The 21044-nt window shown below is 42.5% G+C and overlaps 1 protein-coding gene across 13 annotated transcripts in view; it reads left to right on the top strand.

Annotated features, from left to right (window-relative positions):
• ptprt (protein tyrosine phosphatase receptor type T) overlaps positions 1-21044 on the top strand; it is a 329101-nt gene that overhangs the window by 298903 nt on the left and 9154 nt on the right. For all 13 annotated transcript variants that reach the window (XM_034869764.1, XM_034869761.1, XM_034869760.1 and 10 more), the window contains 7 exons: positions 684-800; positions 9066-9220; positions 11735-11870; positions 15110-15259; positions 16304-16477; positions 16641-16772; positions 18238-18363. In XM_034869764.1, coding sequence (XP_034725655.1) covers positions 684-800; positions 9066-9220; positions 11735-11870; positions 15110-15259; positions 16304-16477; positions 16641-16772; positions 18238-18363 — 990 coding nt within the window. The remainder of the gene's footprint in view (positions 1-683; positions 801-9065; positions 9221-11734; positions 11871-15109; positions 15260-16303; positions 16478-16640; positions 16773-18237; positions 18364-21044) is intronic.

The raw sequence follows: 21044 nt of genomic DNA, 5'->3' as shown, positions 1-21044 counted from the left end.
CTTGACCATGTGCCACATTGCTCGTTTGTAAGCATGGTGTCTCTCTCTCATGGGGGGCCATATTCTCTGGGCGGGCAAAGCAGATAAAGGGGAGGTAACCATGCCCCTTATGACCTCATAAGGGACAAGATTCCAGATTGGCCCATCTGAACTTTCATTTTCTCAAAGGGCTCGGTTTACACCTATCACTATTTCTAGCCACTGGGGGGCCATAGGCAGGCTGGGGGAACTCATATTATTGTTAAAGAACCTCATAAGGTGAAATTTCATGCCATGGGACTTTAAAAATAATGAAACTGTGACCCAAATGTTTACACCAATCTTGTAACCTAATTAGAACAAAAGCCTGCTGAGGGTATTCACGACTGCAAACATCTGATGATCTAAATGTGTAGTCTAGTAACAACTGGATTTATCACATCTGTCTCCACCACACCTCAGCCTTAGGGTGCCTTTAGTTGGAGCTTCTAAATGACTTTACATTGTTATTCAGTAATTTCAAATCAATTTCTTACAAATGCGGAATGGTGAATGTCTGCTAAGTAGCAAATTGATATGCAGGTGAAGCAATCTTGATATTATTCATCTTTTATATTATTCATGTTAATGCTCGTTGGGTGATGAAGATCGGCCTGTAGGACTTATTTAACCTCAGAGTTTTAATTTGAACCTGTCTTGTCCAGGTGAAGTGTGTGCGTTATTGGCCGGATGAGACCGAGGTTTACGGAGACATCAAGGTGACCCTGATAGAAACCGAACCCCTGGCTGAATACGTCATACGGACATTCACCGTCCAAAAGGTAAACACGAAAAATAACTCTTTTCTTCCCAGATATCACACAATGATGCACATGTTGATTTATCTGACATAATATTTCCCGTGTTCCAATACCTTTTCTTCTTTCCCCATTGCAATTCTGATACCTGAATTTGCATGTCGATCATTGGAAATCCAGACCAAAAATCCAAAAGATTAAGGATCTGGCATTGAGTAAAGAAAGTCTCGTTCTTGATAAACATTGGCAATAACCGTCACAATAAAAGATATTGGAGCTGTGACTATAAATAGTGGTTATAGTAGATTGTGGCGTAGCAGGGCACTGCAGGGCACAGTAGTGTGGAGCAGGATGTAGCAGGGTGTAGCAGAGCATAGCAGGATATAACAGAGCATAGCAGGATATAACACACTATAGCAGGATATAACAGAGCATAGCAGGATATAACAGGGCATAGCAGGATATAACAGAGCATAGCAGGATATAACACACTATAGCAGGATATAACAGAGCATAGCAGGATATAACAGGGCATAGCAGGATGTAACAGGGCATAGCAGGATATAACAGAGCATAGCAGGAGGTAACAGGGCATAGCAGGATATAACAGAGCATAGCAGGATGTAACAGGGCATAGCAGGGTGTAACAGAGCATAGCAGGAGATAACAGAGCATAGCAGGATGTAACAAGGCATAGCAGGGTGTAGCAGAGCATAGCAGGATGTAACAAGGCATAGCAGGGTGTAGCAGAGCATAGCAGGATGTAGCAAGGCATAGCAGGGTGTAACAGAGCATAGCAGGGTGTATGAGAGCATAGCAGGATATAACAGAGCATAGCAGGAAGTAACAGGGCATAGCAGGATGTAACAGAGCAAAGAAGGATATAACAAAGCATAGCAGGATGTAACAGGGCATAGCAGGGTGTAACAGAGCATAGCAGGGTGTATGAGAGCATAGCAGGATATAACAGAGCATAGCAGGAAGTAACAGGGCATAGCAGGATGTAACAGAGCATAGCAGGGTGTATGAGAGCATAGCAGGATATAACAGAGCATAGCAGGATGTAACAGGGCATAGCAGGGTGTAACAGAGCATAGCAGGGTGTATGAGAGCATAGCAGGATGTAACAGGGCATAGCAGGGTGTAACAGAGCATAGCAGGGTGTATGAGAGCATAGCAGGATGTAGGAGAGCATAGCAGGATGTAACAGGGCATAGCAGGATGTTACAGGGAATAGCAGGGTGTAGCAGAGCATATCAGGATGTAACAGAGCATAGCAGGGTGTAACAGGGCATAGCAGGGTGTAACAGGGCGTAGCAGGGCCTAGCAGGGTGTAACAGGGCATAGCAGGGTGTAACAGAGCATAGCAGGGTGTAACAGAGCATAGCAGTGTGTAGCAGAGCATAGCAGGATGTAACAGGGCAGAGCCGGATGTAACAGAGCATAGCAGGATGTAACAGAGCTTAGCAGGGTGTAACAGAGCATAGCAGGATGTAACAGGGCATAGCAGGGTGTAGCAGGATGTAGCAGGGCAGAGTGGGGAGCAGGACCACGACTACAGCCGCAACCATGATTTTAAGTGCCACCCTAATCAAAGGAAAACTGCTGGGCAACAGAAACATAAGGGCTTCGGGGAATAGTCTCCCCAGAGCTAGCACTGTTACATGTTAAGTCATGTATTGTGGCTCTAGTTTACAGAATATTTCCCACAAGATTCAAGGATTTCAACCCTTGAATCATGCTCTCCAGCTGCTCACTTCCACTCATGTAACTTATGACTTTCTTTTTTTATTCGAAACCCAAAACCTAGATTACCATTACCGCCACTGTGTGATTGGGGATTTGAAGTGATGAGAAGTGTTGACTTGTTTGTTTCTAAATGTTTAAGAGGAGGCTTGAAAGCGTAATCGCGTCCCTTGTAATCAGCCAGGAGGGATTTGAGAGGAGAACAAACGCGATGCTGAGCTCCGAGGCTCTGCACAGTCCACGGACAGACAGCCCAAACACACTTCACAATGAGAGAAGTCTGATCCAAATCTTTGATTTTTGAACTACTTTATTTACATCTTCTCCTTCTTCATATCCATTTTTTATTTTGCTTTTCTTCTCTGTGTTGTATTTACTGTTTCTCTGTTAGTTCCATCCATTTAACTTTCCACTTCTCTTTTTTTGCTTTAGGTAATTCATTTCTGTTGACTTATTTGCATGACTGCTCATTAAAAGCACATTACAACAGTCAGCAGTAGTTCACATGGAAACAATAATTCATAGTTATTAAAACCATGTTTAAAAAACGTGATACAACTTTAATATCAGGCACTCATAATGACTAACTAAATAATTTCTCCTTCCCGTCTGCTGTATTGAGTTGTTTCCTTCTCTCTCTTGCTACACCTCTTGTACATCTCTTTTTTTCCATCCTGCATTTTCTTCCCTTCACTCGTGGGAAAAGCAGCTTATGAAGACGAGTCTTCAAGTCCTCGCTGTCAGCTCGTTTAGCAAACCATTAATCCATACCACCTCTCTACGTTTGTGTGTGTGTGTGTGTTTGTGTGTGAGTGTGTGCGCGCACAACTACTCTAAAATTCAAGGGAAAGCTGACTTTGAAATGCCTGTCAATTGCAGTGTGCATTAATACGTATGAACACACACCAGACACACACTCATTTACACAAAATTCTACAGTAGGTTCTGTGACTGTAGACTGTGTGTGTGTGTGTGTGTGTTCATGTGTGTGTGTGTGTGTGTGTGAGGGAGAGAGAGAGAGAGAGAGAGAGTGTAAAGAACAAAGAGAAAGCAATAAAGAGCAGGACAAAGAGAAAAGAGTACACTGTACAGGTTTTGCACCACCATTTAATAGCTTTTATTTCAATGAATAATGAGAGCACAAAGGAGAGAGAGAGAGAGAGAGAGAGAGAGAAAGAGAGAGAGAGAAAGAGAGAGAGAGAAAGAGAGAGAGAGAAAGAGAGAGATGCAGGATGAAAAACAGGCAGATCACAAGAAACATATTTAAGTGTCAGAATCATTCAAACAATGGTTGTGGGTGACAGAGGCAGTAAGAATAGTGTTCCTCTGCTCACCAGTGTAAAATGTTATCTGTGAAATTGGAAATCTTTTAAAACGTACCATACAAGTGGATGGCGACATAGGAGCGGCTGTGGCTGAACCCCAGCGCCCTGCATGGCGGCTCCGCCAACCAGTGGTGTGTGAGTGATTTCTGTGTTTGTGTGTGAATGGGTGAATAAGAGGGGAATCGCTGAGCGCTTTCTCCAGGGAAAGCACTGTATGAAAGGAGTCCATTACCATTCGTTTCCCAGAGTAGCGTCCACAGTTTTAATCACGCAATCCACATGAAAACAAAGTAGGGATAATCTTAACTTTACATCGCCAGGTAAATCCACTGCTTAGAGAAAAAATAAGCCTAAACTCCAATGGTTATCCTGATCTGATCTAGATGTGGTCATCCTGTTTGGGCCTTTGTTAAATATGAAAGCAGGTCAGCCAAGAACAATAAATCAAACGTCCAGCTGACACCTAAAACAACAGTCTAGTAGTCCCATGTGTAGCTGAAGTGTACAATTGTTGGAGCCAGTTTCACAGTATTTTTAGAACCCAACAAGAAACTGCAACGGGGCTTAGTTCACTCGTAGGACCACATCCAAAATGGCATCAAAGTAATCTGGCCTATGGCCCTCAGATCTGGAGAAACCAAACAATTGCGTGCCACAGCGAAGACCAAGCTGCACAGGGCAGGACTCAGCAGCGTACACACATTTACAGGCAAACAAACACAGCTTTGAGGACCAGCGCATACACATATTAGACAGATAGGACAGATGGTTTGAGAGATGTGCTGTTTACAGCCTGTTTACAGACAAAGCCATCTGTAATTTCCTGTCCCTCCAAGCTGGGGCCCAAGCAGGTCCGTGGTCGGACTGTGGCCTGGCATTAGCTGGAATAAAATCCCCATGCAATGACGTAGTGAACTCAAGGTCTTTACATTCATTCCCTGAAAGAACAAAGCAGGCCTGCCTTGTTGCATGATCCCAATTTTGCTTCAAAACTTGCCATTTTCAGTGTGTAGGTTGCTAGCTCAAAGGTCGCTGCCGTTTCCAGAAACCCAGGTTTTGCGGCGATTATCTAGTAAATGAACGGCCGTCGAACCAGACTAAGGACAAACTAACCAAATGTTTTTAGACAAAGAAATTATGGTTACACTTCACTTGACGGTATCTACATAAGAGTGACATGACATGGTCATGAACATGTCATGAACATAAACAATTCATAAACGTTTCTGACATAATTCTTTAGTAAGTGTCATTCTGTTTTGTCTTAAAGTTATGGTTAGGGTTATGGTTCATGTGTTATGACTGTTGTCATGACAGTGGCATGACTGTGGTCATGACAGTGTCATGTCATTCTTATGTAGAAGTGTTACCAAAAGTGCTACCGAAATTATGAACTACTTTAGTTTTAGGAAAGAACACCGCTTAGTGAGAGTTTGGAAAGATTGTCGGTGTTAAAATATATTTCAAACTAGAGAAACCGATGGTTTACAGTGTCTACCTGACAGTGTTCACATTAGGATATGATTGAGAACAGGGACGTTCTCCACTTTGTGTGAACCCGCCCCACTGGTGGGCATAATCGCCCCATGGGGATTATACCTGCATTATTCCCATACATCTCTGACACATCCACCGTCAAATCTCTAGTCTAGAAAGAGAAACAGAGAGACGGTTGGATGGGAGGTCACGCAGACAATAAACGGTCATTTAGAAAATATAATGCAATGTGTTTTAGTTATGTCTTCCCACCAGTTCTTTCCTCTCACCATCCCATTCATCTTTAATTTCTTGAAGTTTTCAAGTCCAATTTCAGGATTGGAATTTTTTTAATCCATCCTCCATCTGCATTGGATTAAAATCTTGGAAGCATACTTAAGCTATTAGATGACGGACATGGCAACACATTCTGAAAAAGGGAAATAGTTTTGTTGTGTCGACAACCAAAAAACTCTATTACTGTTCAGTTGAAAAAGCCCCGGTTCAGCTTTCAGCTGAAAGAGAAGCTGTGACCTCGAGGAAGATGCAAGTTGTTCCAAAAACCCAAGATATTAATAACAATAAATCCTATTAAAAGACAGCATATCTTTATGTGTAACTCTTGGATTGCACACATGTAAAATCACAGTAAAAGGACCAAAGCTTAAGATCAAAACACAACCCCAAAACCAGTTAAGGTCAATTTGAATGTCCACGGTGTCATGGTAACCATGCTAAACCTCTGTCCTGAATGACAGGTCGGTGTGTGGCCACGCTTCTAAAGCATCCCCCGCTTTATCATCTAGTTCAAAATAAATGGACCATATATTACTAAATGAATGTCATGCTGTAATGCAGCAACTAGTAAGAGGCCATTAAGTCGTTATGAAAATGTGTTCTGAGGTAGTAAATCAAAGCCAAAGTATTTATAAAAGACTGCTTTTTAGAGCCAGGGGAGTTTCCCCCTGCTGGAAGTTAGATATAATGCATATATATATGTATATATATATACACATATATATATACTGTATTTAAATGTAGACATACACAGTCAATATACTGTATGTGTGTGTGTCTTTATATATACAGTATTTATACAGTAAATATATATAATTAGTCTCTCATCTATTGCAAATGAACCTTGACAAGAACACATTTAAAGAAGGCGATAAGTGCGGCGGACATCGTTCTCTTCTGTCTTAGTGCAGAGACTTTAAAGTGCTTCTACATCCCCATCACCATTTAACATGCCACACACCTTAAAGTTGTTATTTGAGATTTTTTTTATCCAACCAGTCAAGGATTTCAGGCCCCGGCTGGTTTGGACCGCCGTTTATTGATTTGGTGGAGTAATTTCAACATCATTGGAGACCAAATCAATAGGAAGTCGAGTTATCAAATCACCTTGTGGTTTTCTGGGTTTTATTTTTCTTCTCTCTGCCGCCACGCCTCTCTCATTTCTGTCTGAGTATGTCTGGGTTTCTCCCCTATCTTTCCCTTCCTCCTGTTTCTTTGTCACATATATCTTCATCTTTTCCCACACTGTCGTGTTGTCTCTTTCTGTGTATCTCACATTTACTGAATCCGAATCATATAGTGTTGTGAAGAATAATTTAACCGCTGGAAGCATTCAGGAGCTACATTTCTACATCCTGTGCGGAGAGATGTAGTTCAGAATCCAGTAGGGTTGCATCGTTTAGATTTAGAAATTTCTGATTCCAATTCCGATTGTTCCTTTCAATTCCGGTTCTTATGGATTCTTGAAATGGCTCACGTGCTTATTTTCCAGATAAGAGGAAATTTTACTTTGATCTAATGGTGGTTTCCATTTTTACTGTTCGATGTAAGAATTCAGGTTCAGAAACTAGAAGCAAGACCTCTCAGCTCTAATTATGTGTGAAATAAAATCATAATACAGAGTTGATGATGTCTCCCTTATCTGGTCAGGGAGTGCATGTTCTTTTCTTAGCAACACACTGTACTCTGACCAGAGAGCCAGTGCCAGACATCAGTTGCTATGTATGCATAAATTAATACATTTCAGTTGTGTGTCTGCAGCTCATTCTGTTAGAAAAAAACACGACCCGCCGCACTACTGCATTTCAGTCTCTGTGTTAAGCCACTTCCTACTTCAGACTACTTCAGTGCTGTTCTCCCCGGATGCTGACATTTCAAAAGACATCATTGGAATTGTGCTAACTAAAATCAGTAACAATGATGATACAATTTCAATGTTTCTTTAGCGATGATTTCTTTTGAAATGTCAGCATCCCTGGAGAATAGTACTAACACATGATAGAACGGAAGCGCTTCTGCATCTCCATCTTCTAAGTTTGCTAAGGTTTAGTGGCATTACGTCTGTTTCCCAGGGAGAGACTGTGGTGTGAGCCTTAACTGCTATCTGTTAAGCATCAGAACGTCATCTTTAGTTTCTTAATAATATCCCTATTGTTTGACAGGAAAGCATTTAACAGTCCTTTTTGTTTTTTTTAAGTTCATCATTAAAATGTCTAGATGCTATCTTGTGGGCAGCCACAATGGAGGCTTGTTTCCCTCTCGTTTTCATATAATCTCTATTGTTAAGCACTGAAATGTCTCCTGTGTCTCTTTCGCAGAAGAGGGTGAATAATTGGTGTGGAGTCCAATTCATTTCTTATCTCGTTCTCTAACTTTCCTTATCTCTACTGTTAAAGAGAATGTTTTTTGGCAATTCATAAAATCATACTTTTCTCAAATGTTATTTGATTAATAAAAGCACATTTCATTCTCTATTTTCGTCAAGTGTTTGAGTTTTAGGTAAACAGTATTTTAAAGGGTTCTGATGTCTTTAAGAACGCATTTAAAATGCACACAGGAAGGAGTTGAAATCACTGTTCAATATCTAAAATATCTGTGTAAAATAGGCAGCACAGCTGAACCATGGCATTTCCTTCTGTTAAGTCTTTCCCAAAAGGGCTGTCATTAGATTTGTGAATTCAGTTACTCTTTTTTGGGGAGCCAAAATGGCCATTAGTTTCCTCAAATCTCCGCTGTAAATTAGGCAGATGAGCAACGATAAGTCTTCCGGTCTCTCATTCCCAGAAGTGGTCCAAAGTGCCTCCTTGACATCCACATGATCGATTTATTTTCCATCCAAAGCCAAAGAGGCAGAATGGGCCCTAGATTCCTGAAATCCCCGCTGTTAATTAGACTGCTGAACCATCATATGTCTTCTTGTCAGTCTCTTCAAAAAGAGCCAAGATAAGATGAGTGAGTTCCATGCGTTCATCGCCGTCAAGATAAGACGAAAATGGCAGGGAGTTGTTTCCCTGCACTTGCACATTAGAAGATATGATGTCTCACATTGCCAGATCTTCCTTCACAGCATTGTGGAGGAGGATCTGGCTAGTCCACCCAGCATTCCTGGATGGGGGAAAACGTGCTGTGGTTTATTGGCATTTAAACCAATCACAATCGTCTTGAGTGGTAAATAGCTAAATAACCTCAGGAAGGAACTTGTTTTGGTGGAACATGTGTACGTTCAAGAGTTGTCTTAGGTCGTCAACAGAAAACTCAGATGGGACAGATAGTCTAGATAGCTGTCTGGATTTACCCTGCAGAGATCTGAGGACCAGGTAACCGTAGTCCTCAGAAATCCACCAGAGGGGCTTTCCAGTAGCACCAGAGAAGTCGCGGAAGTGTAATATCGTGGATATAAGATATGCAACGGAGGTGCAACATCTATCCTGTGTGTGTTTTTCAGAAGGGTCACCACGAGATCCGTGAACTGCGTCAGTTCCATTTCACCAGCTGGCCCGACCACGGCGTTCCCTGTTACGCCACCGGACTGCTTGGCTTCATACGACAGGTCAAGTTCCTCAACCCACCTGATGCCGGGCCCATAGTGGCACATTGCAGGTGAGAACACAGTCACTCTCACAAAGTACACACAGGCTTGGTACAGATAACCCTAATTCCCTGATGGTAGTGGTCAGGGGCTGGACAAGGTGTTCCCTCACTTATACAGCTCTTTGCTCTTGGCATGGCAGAGAGCACTTTGAATGTAACACCTGTTTCATTTCAAAGCTTGTTTTTGACTTAACTCGCTTACTAGTTTCTGACATGAAGAGAAGATGATCATCAAACAAACAAATGTTTAAATGCGTTACTTATGGCATAGGTTGTTGAGTCTTAAATGTCAAATCCATCTGTTACTCAATCACTTTTAATCAGCCTTGAAATCTCCACCGTTGTTTCATTGTCAGCCTTTCCTCCTACACTCTTTTTTTCTTTTCTTTTCTTCTTTTTCCTTCTCATTAACACAAGGGTATGTTTACAGTTTCACATATTGTCATGTTATCAGGACCAATATGACGCACACACCCACACACACACACACGCACATGCGCACACACATACACATCCCTTGACTTAAAGGTCCCATGCCATAAAATTTTCACTTTATAAGGTTTTTTTAACATTAATATGAGTTCCTCCAGTCGGTTTATGGCCCCCCTGCATGGCAATAGGTGTAAACCAAGCCCTGGGTATGCTGCCCTGCCTTTGAGAAAATGAAAGCTCAGATGGGCCGATCTGGAATTTTGCTACTTACGAGGTCATAAGGGGCATGGTTACAACCCCTTTCTCTGTTTTGCCCGCCTAAAGAATTTGGTCCCCCCATGAGAGAGAGACATCATGGCTTTCAAACGAGCAAAGTGGTAGTTGGTCAAGGGGACCACTAAGGTCTATATAAAAGACACTTCAGATACAGTATTAGGGACCACTAAGGTCTATATAAAAGAGACTTCAGATACAGTATTAGGGACCACTAAGGTCTATATAAAGAGACTTCAGATCCAGTATTAGGGACCACTAAGGTCTATATAAAAGAGACTTCAGATACAGTATTAGGGACCACTAAGGTCTATATAAAAGAGACTTCAGATACAGTATTATGGACCACTAAGGTCTATATAAAATAGACTTCAGATACAGTATTAGGGACCACTATGGTCTATATAAAAGAGACTTCACATACGGTATTAGGGGACCACTAAGGTCTATATAAAAACATCCATAGAGCACCATGTCATGGGACCTTTAACACACTTAAAAGTGTGCATATATGTTTGTATCATCGAAACCAGTGTCTCTTTAGCCATGCTCAGTTTAAGTTTATATTATATCATCACTTGTTTGCTTTTTTACTGAATAAATGCATAAGCCTTTTATAGCAAAGGAATCAAGAGGTGCACCTGAATACATAAATTCACACACACATACTCATGGGCTCTAATTCCTCTAATGGTATGGAGAGACAGGAAACACACAGGGGTAAAGACAGACAGGCAATTAGATGGGGGTGGAAGTGTACACACAGGTGTAGAGTAGTAGGAAGACAAACAGACAGCCATAGTAAAAGTATGTGGACAGACAGGCAGGAAGTTATGGCAGTCACTTCCAATTTCCGGGGCCAGTCTGACGCTGTTGGCCTGTGTCAGGAGGCCTTCAAACACACACATGCACACATGCACATGCACACAGAGGCCCGGCAGTATTCTGGTCTCAACATTAATCACAGGGGTTGACAGGTAATCTGCCAAGGCGCTCCCTCCTTTTCTCTCTTTCTTTCTCTTTTCCACCGTTCCTTTTCTCCCCACTTTTTTCTCTCACTCTGTTGCTCTCTCTCTCCCCCTACTCTCTGTCTCTTTCTCTCTCCCTCACTCTTGAGCTGTCCCTGGGAACTGTCAGGGGATTGCAAAGTGAAAGAAAGGTTTCTCATCCCTCATCCTCTCAACTCCCTCTCCATACCTCCATGCATGCCTCTTTTCCTTTCCTGATCTCTCCCCTGTGACGACCACTTCTATCACTCTCAATCGCTAACCTCTTTCCGGCACTCCCTCTCTCTCCCACCTTCCCTCCCTTATTCAATTCATCTATCCATACATCTGTTTGTCGTTCCCTCCATCCGTCTTTTCCCTGCAGGCATTACTAAGGATGTGCCACCTTATCACCTGACATGGGCTATTACAGTCTCTACATATTTGTGTGTGTGTGTGGGTGTGTGTGTGTGTGTGTCTGCGTGGGAGTGAGATGAAGCGAGAGAGAGACTCCACCCTCATACTATATGTGTATTTCCAGACTTCACATAGTTTTTTCTGACACAATCACTGAAGTCTGTGTTTCCTCAACATAGTAATACGACCTTAGGTGAAAATGTACCACTTATCAGTTACAGTATTGATTGGAGTATTAGCAGTATTAACATAGTATTGAAGTCTTGCATTGCCAGACCTCCCATCCCAATGCTGCGGAGGACGGTCTGTCCAGTCCACACAGCATTTCAGGATGAGAGAAGAACGTGCTCTGTTTTTTTGGCAAACCAGGAGTGTCAACCTCAATAGTTAAGACTGTGGTTGTGTGTCTCCCCAGTGCCGGTGCAGGGAGGACGGGCTGTTTCATTGCTGTGGACATCATGTTGGACATGGCAGAGAATGAAGGCGTGGTGGACATTTTCAACTGCATCCGAGAACTGAGATCACAACGAGTCAACATGGTCCAGACAGAGGTCGGTGTGCATGTGCTTACACAAAAAAAACACAAACACACACAGACTCTTACACACACATTATGCACTCCTGCATTGTTGGGAAAACGTTCCATTCAAGTAAGAAGAAATCATCAGGAGCTGGTGATTGTTAGGAGGAAGTGAAATTGGAACTTTCTAACATCTGACATGTTCCTCTGTCTACTCTATCTATCTATCTATCTATCTATCTATCTATCTATCTATCTATCTATCTATCTATCTATCTATCTATCTATCTATCTATCTATCTATCTATCTATCTATCTATGAATCTATCTATCTATCTATCTATCTATCTATCTATCTATCTATCTATCTATCTATCTATCTATCTATCTATCTGTGTCTGTCTGTTTGTCTGAAGACAGTGTCTCAGTACTTCTTGCAGTCGCATATCATCCATCCAAATCAGTCTATCAATATTAAACATTTCCTGAATAATAGATGACACACACACACACACACACACACACACGCATAAAATGCATGCACACATACACATTAGGTAAAAAACACAGATGATAAAAAAAACAGATGTAAGATTCTTTGTGTGTGTATGTGGCAGCTCTTGGTGAGGATTATGGTACAGTACAGACATAAACACATACAGTAAGCATGCTGTAAATTTCTCATTGTATTGCTTTTAAAGTTTTGCAAATAGTTAGTTACCGAAACTAATTCCAATTAAGTTTGAAATAATAATTTTATTGTAATTTCTACAGCCGGTGACAAAGAACTAACCAGATAAATTCCCCCAACTGAGCTAACCAACTTAAATAGTACTTGAAACTTATACAGTACTGTAGCGACTGTACTGCTAGCTTAATTTAGAGTTGGCCAAGCTGACTGTAATCAGTAGACCAATGTGCACTGTTTCAGTTCAAACCAAGTCAACAATTCATTCACATCAGTTTTCCACTTCATTTCCCAGAGTTTTACTGTTCATTGTCCCTAAAACAGTTCGCCAAAAAGTCAGCCGAGGACTCGCTTTTCTTACTATCCTTTAATTCAGTTCAATTTTTTTATAGTATCAATTCATAACAAGACTTATCTCGAGACACTTTACATATAGAGTAGGACTAGAACACACTCCAGAATGTACAAGGACACAACAGTTCTAGTAGTTTCCTCCAGAGCCAGCAACAGTGTGACAGCGGCGGGGAAAAACTTCCATTTAGGAAGAAACCTGGGACAGACCCAGGCTCTTGGTAGGCGGTGTCTGACGGGCCGGTTGGGGTTAGAATGAAGAGTGGCAATAACAATGAAGAGTGGCAATAACAGTGTCATAATGTGTTCTAATTTTGTACTATCAATCACTTTTTAACAACACTCCATCTTCAAATGTTGGCTGTTCCATTTTGGAACAGAAGCATTCATTTCTTCTCTAAGCTACCTTAAGCCGACCTAATCCATCCCCCTCTGCACTCCATTTGTACTACTGATGAAAACCTTGCATCTCCAAGAAGCAAGAAGTCAACTTTACCAGGAACAAAGAAAAACAGCCCCATTTTCAAACTGACAGCTCAAGCTCCGAGCCTGAGTTTGACTTTTGAATAGGTTTTAGAAGTGCTAGGTTCAGAGAAGTTACCCATGTTATCACTTAGACTGTTTTTATATGAAACTAGTTGTGTGTGTGTGTGTGTGTGTGTGTGTGTGTGTGTGTGTGCGTGTGAAATCTAGCTAAATGCACCCTGCCCTGCCTATGTGTGGGAGCAATTTATGTCAGTGTTGAAGCCGCTTGACGCTATTATAATCCTGCCCCGTACAACACAAAGCAATTAATCTTTTAAAAGGCACAGGGGAAAGATGCGTGTGTGCATGTGTGTTAGTGTGTGAGTGTGTGTGAATGAGTACCTGTCTGTTGGGTTTGTGTGTGTGTGCATTTTTGCATGTGATGTGTGTGTCACTAGAGTAGGTAATGGCCAGGAGAGGACATTTCAGTGATGCTTTTAAAACTCTCGTCCTCGCTCCAAGGGCAACAATTAACATTCGACAGAGAAAGCGAGAGAGAGAGAGAGAGAGAGAGAGAGACAGAGAGAGCGAGGCCGACAGATAAAGCCAGAAGCAAATTGAGAAGGCAGAGCAGGCCAACACACGTGTGAGAGGAAACAAGAGAAAGAAAGGGGCAAAAGAGAAATAAAAAGGGAGTGAACTCTAGATAAATTGGAAAGAGAGAGAGAGAGAACGAGAGAGAGAGAGGGAGAGAGGTAAATTAACATGCACAGTGGCTGGCTGCTGTAGCTCATGGTGGCTGATGCTTTTACCAGCGAGCTAGTCGGAGCACAAAGAGCACACTTGATCCAGAGCACAGAAACACTGCAGGGCACTACTCCCTTTTTAATACACTTTTAGGCTGCTGAGAGAGCGCGAACAAACACATAATTAATTCACACACACGAAAAGCAAACAAAATCTGTGTGTTCACAGTGGAATGTTTGAGTTTGTCGGATACTTGGAAAGGCAAGGGGATGCAGCTTTCTCGGCCCCAGAGGTGTCGGTGCACACAGCCCCACTGAGGGCCAGATGTACTGATGCTTTTGCGCCCACTTCAGGCGTGTTTGTTTTGCAACATGCATGTAAAAGCATGGCGAGGTATGTAAAACAGGCCGCACTGAGGTAAAAGTGCAGACTGCCTATCGCCGCAGCTGAAAATGGCAAATTGCAGTTTTCCGTGATGCATATGCATTCATGGGAGGGTGAAAGGGAAAGTGGGAGTTTCCCATGAAGTGATGGGAGGGGAAGCGTAAAGTGCACCTAATTATGTATTTCTTGGTATGCACAAAAACCTCCTGTAACAGCGCGCCTCTATTTTAAAAAGCAGGTGATAACCAGCTGCAGTGGGAGTCAGCAGTGGGAATATTGCAGTCTTCACTCATCATAGCACAAGACCTTAACGCTTACTTACAGCGCACGTACATTTTCCACCACTAATGCCGAAATAACACACATCAAGCAGGTTTTCTTAGACATCACCCATTCAATTGTGCTTTTAAATGTGCAGAATTTACAGTATAATGGGCGGAGAGAAGCAGCGATAACCCGATGAACTGGAGGTTTGGTAAACACGCAAATGTACGTACATCTGGCCCTTAGAAACTACTGGAAACTACTGGAGTGCTCTGTCTACTCACAAAGGCCAGAGATTTAGTTTTTTTCCCTTAGAAGACATTTTGACTCCAGCATTTCTTTTTGAATAACTGCTTTGGCTCATGTTGCAGGAGCAGTACGTGTTTGTTCACGATGCCATCTTGGAGGCGTGTCTATGTGGGAATACAGCCATACCAGTGTGTGAGTTCAGAGCCATTTACTACAACATCAGCAGACTGGACCCACAGACCAACTCCAGCCAGATTAAAGACGAGTTCCAGGTGAGCACACGCACACTTATTCACTTACCTGCTCACTCACTCATACACACACTCACACACTCCCTCACTCGCTCGATCCTGCTTTTGTTTATATCGCTTTGGGAATAAAAAACTTTTCCCTACATGAGACCCTTTTTCCTCATTTCCAATGTGTAGTTCGGCTCGACTTAACTCACTTTTGTTACCAGATTCCCTTCTCTACTTCGAGTCCCGCTGTGGATGGTACCCCCTCAGTTTAGGTAGGATTTTCCACTAATCGCCATAGTGATCATCTTCAACACAACACTGGCTGAATCCTCCATCAGCAACCAAACAGAGGAACGTCTTAATTAAAAATCTATTTTGAGTAAATACAACCATTGCGGTTATTAATGGTGGCTTGGCTGTTTCAAAATGGCAGGTTTGTGCAGGATGTCCCCACAAACAGTGTTCAGCCTTTCTACAGATTTTGTCCAGTGGCCACTGGCGGTATTACAAAAGATAGTCCTTTGCAACCCAGAAAGGATTTTCCCCAGTGGCAACCATTGTAAAAGAGACCTGTGTAAAACTGCTACCAGGACACCTCAAACTGCAAACAAAGTCAGTTATTTTATGTCTTTTTCATGTTTAAAAAACTTCCCAAGAGCCGAGAAAATGGACTTAAAAACCTGTGACGCCACGTCAATGTAGCCCCGCGGGAACTTCCAGGCGGACTCAGTGGGAAAAACGCTACTGTGCATATTCAGTGCAGATCCACAAATCATGGAAGTAAACCCGGAAGCTTTGAAACTTTAGTGGCGGATACGCCAGCACCTGTCATTTCATAAAGGAAGCTCTGCCATTAATATTATATTCAGGTCTTATAATACACTTCAGGTCCTGTGTCACTCAACGGAAAACCAAGAAAGAACGAGTCGAGTTGAGTGGAGCTGTGCCGTACCATGCAGTGGATGTGGCATTTTTCCACATACTGTACATGATAAGTTCTTTGGTTTTCAACACGTAGCCCATGCTTGTTGAAGAGTACAGTTAGAGAAGGAATAATGAACTCTTTTTGTGGCTCAGACTCTGAACATAGTGACCCCTAGAGTCCGTCCAGAGGACTGCAGTGTCGGTTTGCTACCCAGGAACCACGACAAGAACCGCAGTATGGACGTCCTATCTGCGGACCGATGCCTGCCTTTCCTCATATCTGTGGACGGAGAGAGCTCCAATTACATCAACGCTGCATTAATGGACGTAAGTCTACATTTTAGGATATGAATGTGTGTGTATGTATGTAGTCTTTTTAAAAGTTTCTGTTTTTTGCTGTCCAGAGATGCCTCGCTCTATTGGCATTGCTCTGTGTATTCATCGTGTGCTTGCTGTTGTTATTTCTTTGTGGTTCATCTCCACACTCCAGAGCCACAAACAGCCAGCGGCCTTCATTGTTACCCAGCATCCTTTGCCAAACACCATGGGCGACTTCTGGAGGCTGGTGTTTGACTACAACTGCTCCTCCATAGTGATGCTTAATGAGATGGACGCAGCGCAGGTACACACACACACATACACAACAGAGACACATATTGTCTATTTGTTTTCTCTGCTTTTGTCTAACTTAGTTTAAGAACAAATTCCAAAAGACTGTAACATCACAGGGCCTGATGAATACAGACTATGAATACAGACTATGTTTATGAATGTAAATGTGTATGGACCTTTTTCCCAGCAGACATTTTGACTTGTCTTAGTAAGAAATATCTATTGACAGTCCTTGAAATTACAACCAAGAAAGATTTAGTTTCAGATTTGTAAAATCACAAATCTGACCTAAACCATTATATACAGAAAGAATAGAAACTAATTAATAATTAGTGCAGTTATTCTGCAAACCCTCAAGTTATTAATATCGTTCCAAATATAAAATGCTAAATTAATAATCAACATGTATTTATATTAGCAGAATTTAACATAGCAGTGTGTTACAGGATTAGCAGAATGTGATGCTGAAGGTTCTATCAGTGACTGTAGTCTTGAGTAGCCAGACCTGTGGACCAGGGTCTGGCTAAACCTTGCATACATTCTGGCATAGGAGAAAAAAAAACTCTGGGTTGTTTGCATTTCCGTAAACCAATCACAATTGTGTAAGCTAGTCAGCAAGAAGGCTCCCCTTAATAGTCTCAGGAAGAAACTTGTTCTGGTGGAACATTTGCACCACCCCCCCTCCCCAAAGAAAACGCCACATAAAATACTACATGAAGTTCACACAACACAGTTAACGTGACCTATTTATATCAGCTGGGTATATGATTAAACCTCATTTGGTCTAACCGTATCACCGTGTGTATTTAGAGAGTCCCAGTTAGAGAGTTAATGCTGTACACATCTAGAACCATCGAACCAAGCAGGCATGTCTTATTGCACCAACCACAATTTCTTAAAAAACTCACCATTTCCAGCCTGTACTGAACAGAGTTAGACAACGGCAACGCTGCTGGAATCCCTTTGTTCCTCCGGATTACGTTGTAAATCACTGTTACATTGTAAACTGCCTTACGTCAACATAGATGTAGTTACCTCATCCTCATCTCACAAAAGTGAATAAAACTTGGTTAAAAATGAAATACATGGCATTATTTCTCTTTTGTGAAGTGCTTTAGTTATTTCTCTGGCAGGCATGTAGATGGTAAAGTAGATGAAATTATTGTCCCATTTTTATGTGTTATTTTCCATCTCCAGCCTCCATCTCAATTTCATCCTGCAGAGTATGTAGATGACTTTTCTTTTCAGGTTTTATTGTGGAAGTATTTTGTTTTTAAAAGGAAACTCACATTCAGCAACAGACACAGTGATAATCTTCATAATCAATGAAGTCAATTCATAAAAGTTTTTGTGAAAACATCTTTCCAATTATTACTTGCGCTGTTATGCTTTTTGACACAAAATCCATTCAAATGCACTTGTTGAACGTGGTACATTTTGGCTCCCCCCGCCCTCCCTTGTCTTGTTTTCTACAGTTATGTATGCAGTACTGGCCAGAAAAGAGCTCGTGTTGCTACGGTCCCATCCAAGTGGAATTCATATCGGCAGACATCGATGAAGATATCATCAACCGGATCTTCAGGATCTGCAACATGGCCAGGGTACTCATAGCCTTTACAGTTACCTACCAGACCAGTTTGGAATGTTGTTCATAGCAGCAGGTTCAAGGTTTAAAGGACCCATATTCTGCACAATTTCCCATTCACACTTATATTTGGGGTTTCTACTAGAATGTTAACATGCTTTAATGTTTAAAAAACACTTTATTTTCCTCATTATGTCTGGCTGAGTATACCTATTTTCACTCTCTATCTGTCTGAAACGCGCTGTTTTAGTCTCTTTAAGACAAAGAAAAAGCCCTGTCCCCTCTGATCGGTCAGTGTTGTCTTTAGCGTGTACTTCAACGGCTCTGTAGAGGTACTTTTGACCTACACATAGAAAAGGGCCATAACGTTGTGGACTAATGAACTGGACCAGAGGCTGGTAGGACCAGGCTACTGGACCAGAGTCCGCTAGGACCGGGCTACTGGAACAGAGTCTGGTAGGACCGGGCTACTGGACCAGAGTCTGGTAGGACCAGGCTAATTGACCAGAGTCTGGTAGGACCAGGCTAATTGACCAGAGTCTGGTAGGACCGGGCTACTGGACCAGAGTCTGGTAGGACCAGGCTAATTGACCAGAGTCTGGTAGGACCGGGCTACTGGACTAGAGTCTGGTAGGACCAAGCTACTGGACCAGAGTCTGCTAGGACCAGGCTAATGGACCAGAGTCTGCTAGGACCAGGCTACTGGAACAGAGTCTGGTAGGACCAGGCTACTGGAACAGAGTCTGGTAGGACCAGGCTACTGGACCAGAGTCTGGTAGGACTCTGGTCCAGTAGTAGGTAGTAGGTACGTAGTACCTGCAACCGACTTTATCCTCAGCCTGTAGTCCTCCTTTACTCCTGGCCCTTTCTGGTGTGCTCCTTAACTTTTACTTTTAATTTGCCTATGCTAAAGCTAAAAATACTTTAAAATGATGCATTCCTTGACCTATATTTGACATATAACAATAGATAGTGGAACGCTACAAAGAGGAACACAACACATCAACACATAAAGTGCATTTTTCATTTCAGGTGACCTTTACTCCCCCCTGCCTCCCGGGCAGCTGGCAAAATGATAGCGTAGCAAACTGACTACACCACTAACACACTGTAGCTGCCAGGCTACCAGGTTTAGTGAGATCTCACATGGCAGTGTGGTAGGAGCTGGCGCAATATCAACACATTTTGAAACCTGTCCTGTCCCCTTGTCTCCTAGTTCCTCCTATTGTTTTCTCCCACCTCTGTTCTCTTCTCACATGTCCTTCTCCTTCACTTCCTCAGTTTCCCATCTCGTCTCTCCTTTCCCTTTTTATTTCTGCCCCTCTTGCCTCCTCTTATTTCTCCCTTCTCATCTCATTTTTCCACCCATCCATGACGGAACAACTCACGGTGCCCTGTCGTCGGCATGCTCCTATAGCGCTTATGAACTCCCCACTAGCCCACTCTCTAGATTCTATTCCTCCCCCTCTCTCTCCCCCTCTCTCTGTCTCCCTCTCAAACACATCACCAGTCTAGCGTGAAATGGCTCATATCATCGCCACAATAGCACATCTCACACTGTGCGAGCAGCTCCGACCAAGCTGAGTCTGTACCACCGACCGCTAAGCCATCAAATGAAGAGGGGGAAAAAGAGTGTAAGAGCGGGGCGGCAAAAAGGTTTGAGAGAGAGAAAGGGAAACATACATAGAGGAGGATAGCAAAAAGCTTCATGGAGGGAAAGAAAGTTGACTGCGTCAGAGAAAGAAATAGGGTGGAGGAAAAACGAGCGAGGCAAACCAAAAGTTTGAAATAGAAGTTGATTGGAAGGGGAGATGGAGGAAGTGGAGAGAAAGATAAAAAAGCAGGGAATAGAGAGAAGGGAGGTGAAGAGAAGGAGAGATGATGAAGCAGGTATGCCGTAAAGAAAGGGGAGGAAGTGGAAGGAAAGAGATATAGATCTAGCTGTGTGTGTGTGTGTGTGTGTGTGTGTTTGTGTGTTAGTGTGTGTGCGTCTGTGTGTCACAAGCCGAGCAGTAAATCCGTATGACAGTGATGGCAGGTTTTGGTATTTTGGGGGGGGGTGGATGCCAACCGCCTCGGGGCCCAAACATGTTCGTCTGCCATGAAATTGAATTAAACATTATAAGATGTCGTCTTTGTCGAGTCCATTCCTTGTTCATTTCCAACGGCATTTCATTCACAAACAAGAGCTAATTGGAGCACAACAGTGTTCTAACACATGAAAAGTGCTTAATGCGTCAGTTCAGCACATCATTACTGAATGAGACCAGCAGAGAGAAGACTGGCAGCTTCTGTCTGCGACTACAATGCGTTTGATATCGTATTTGTCTAAGATCCTGCTGAATGTGCACATAACAGGGAACAAAGCACTGTTAACATAAAGCTCGCAGAGGTTTTGGTGATGAAACAGGAACTTTCTTTCTGTTTGCTATTTAACTCGTTCACCAGCTTCAGTGCAACCAAAAAGCAAACCTACAGACTACACCTACAGCATGTCCTTCAAAATGGTCGCTGCACGGACTTCGCCAAGAGAAAGACCACACTTAGAATCCTTTTCCATCACAGACTGGTTCAACAAGGTGTGGGCAGGAGGGGACCGAGACAAACACACACACTAAGCACTGGATCACAACAATCCTAGAGACATTAGACTTTGTCAAAATAGAATCAGAATTGACTTTTTTGTCATTGAAAGCA

This window comes from Etheostoma cragini, chromosome 4 (genome assembly GCF_013103735.1).
Source record: "Etheostoma cragini isolate CJK2018 chromosome 4, CSU_Ecrag_1.0, whole genome shotgun sequence".
NCBI lineage: Eukaryota > Metazoa > Chordata > Actinopteri > Perciformes > Percidae > Etheostoma > Etheostoma cragini.
This window is presented reverse-complemented; position numbering and strand designations above follow the sequence as displayed.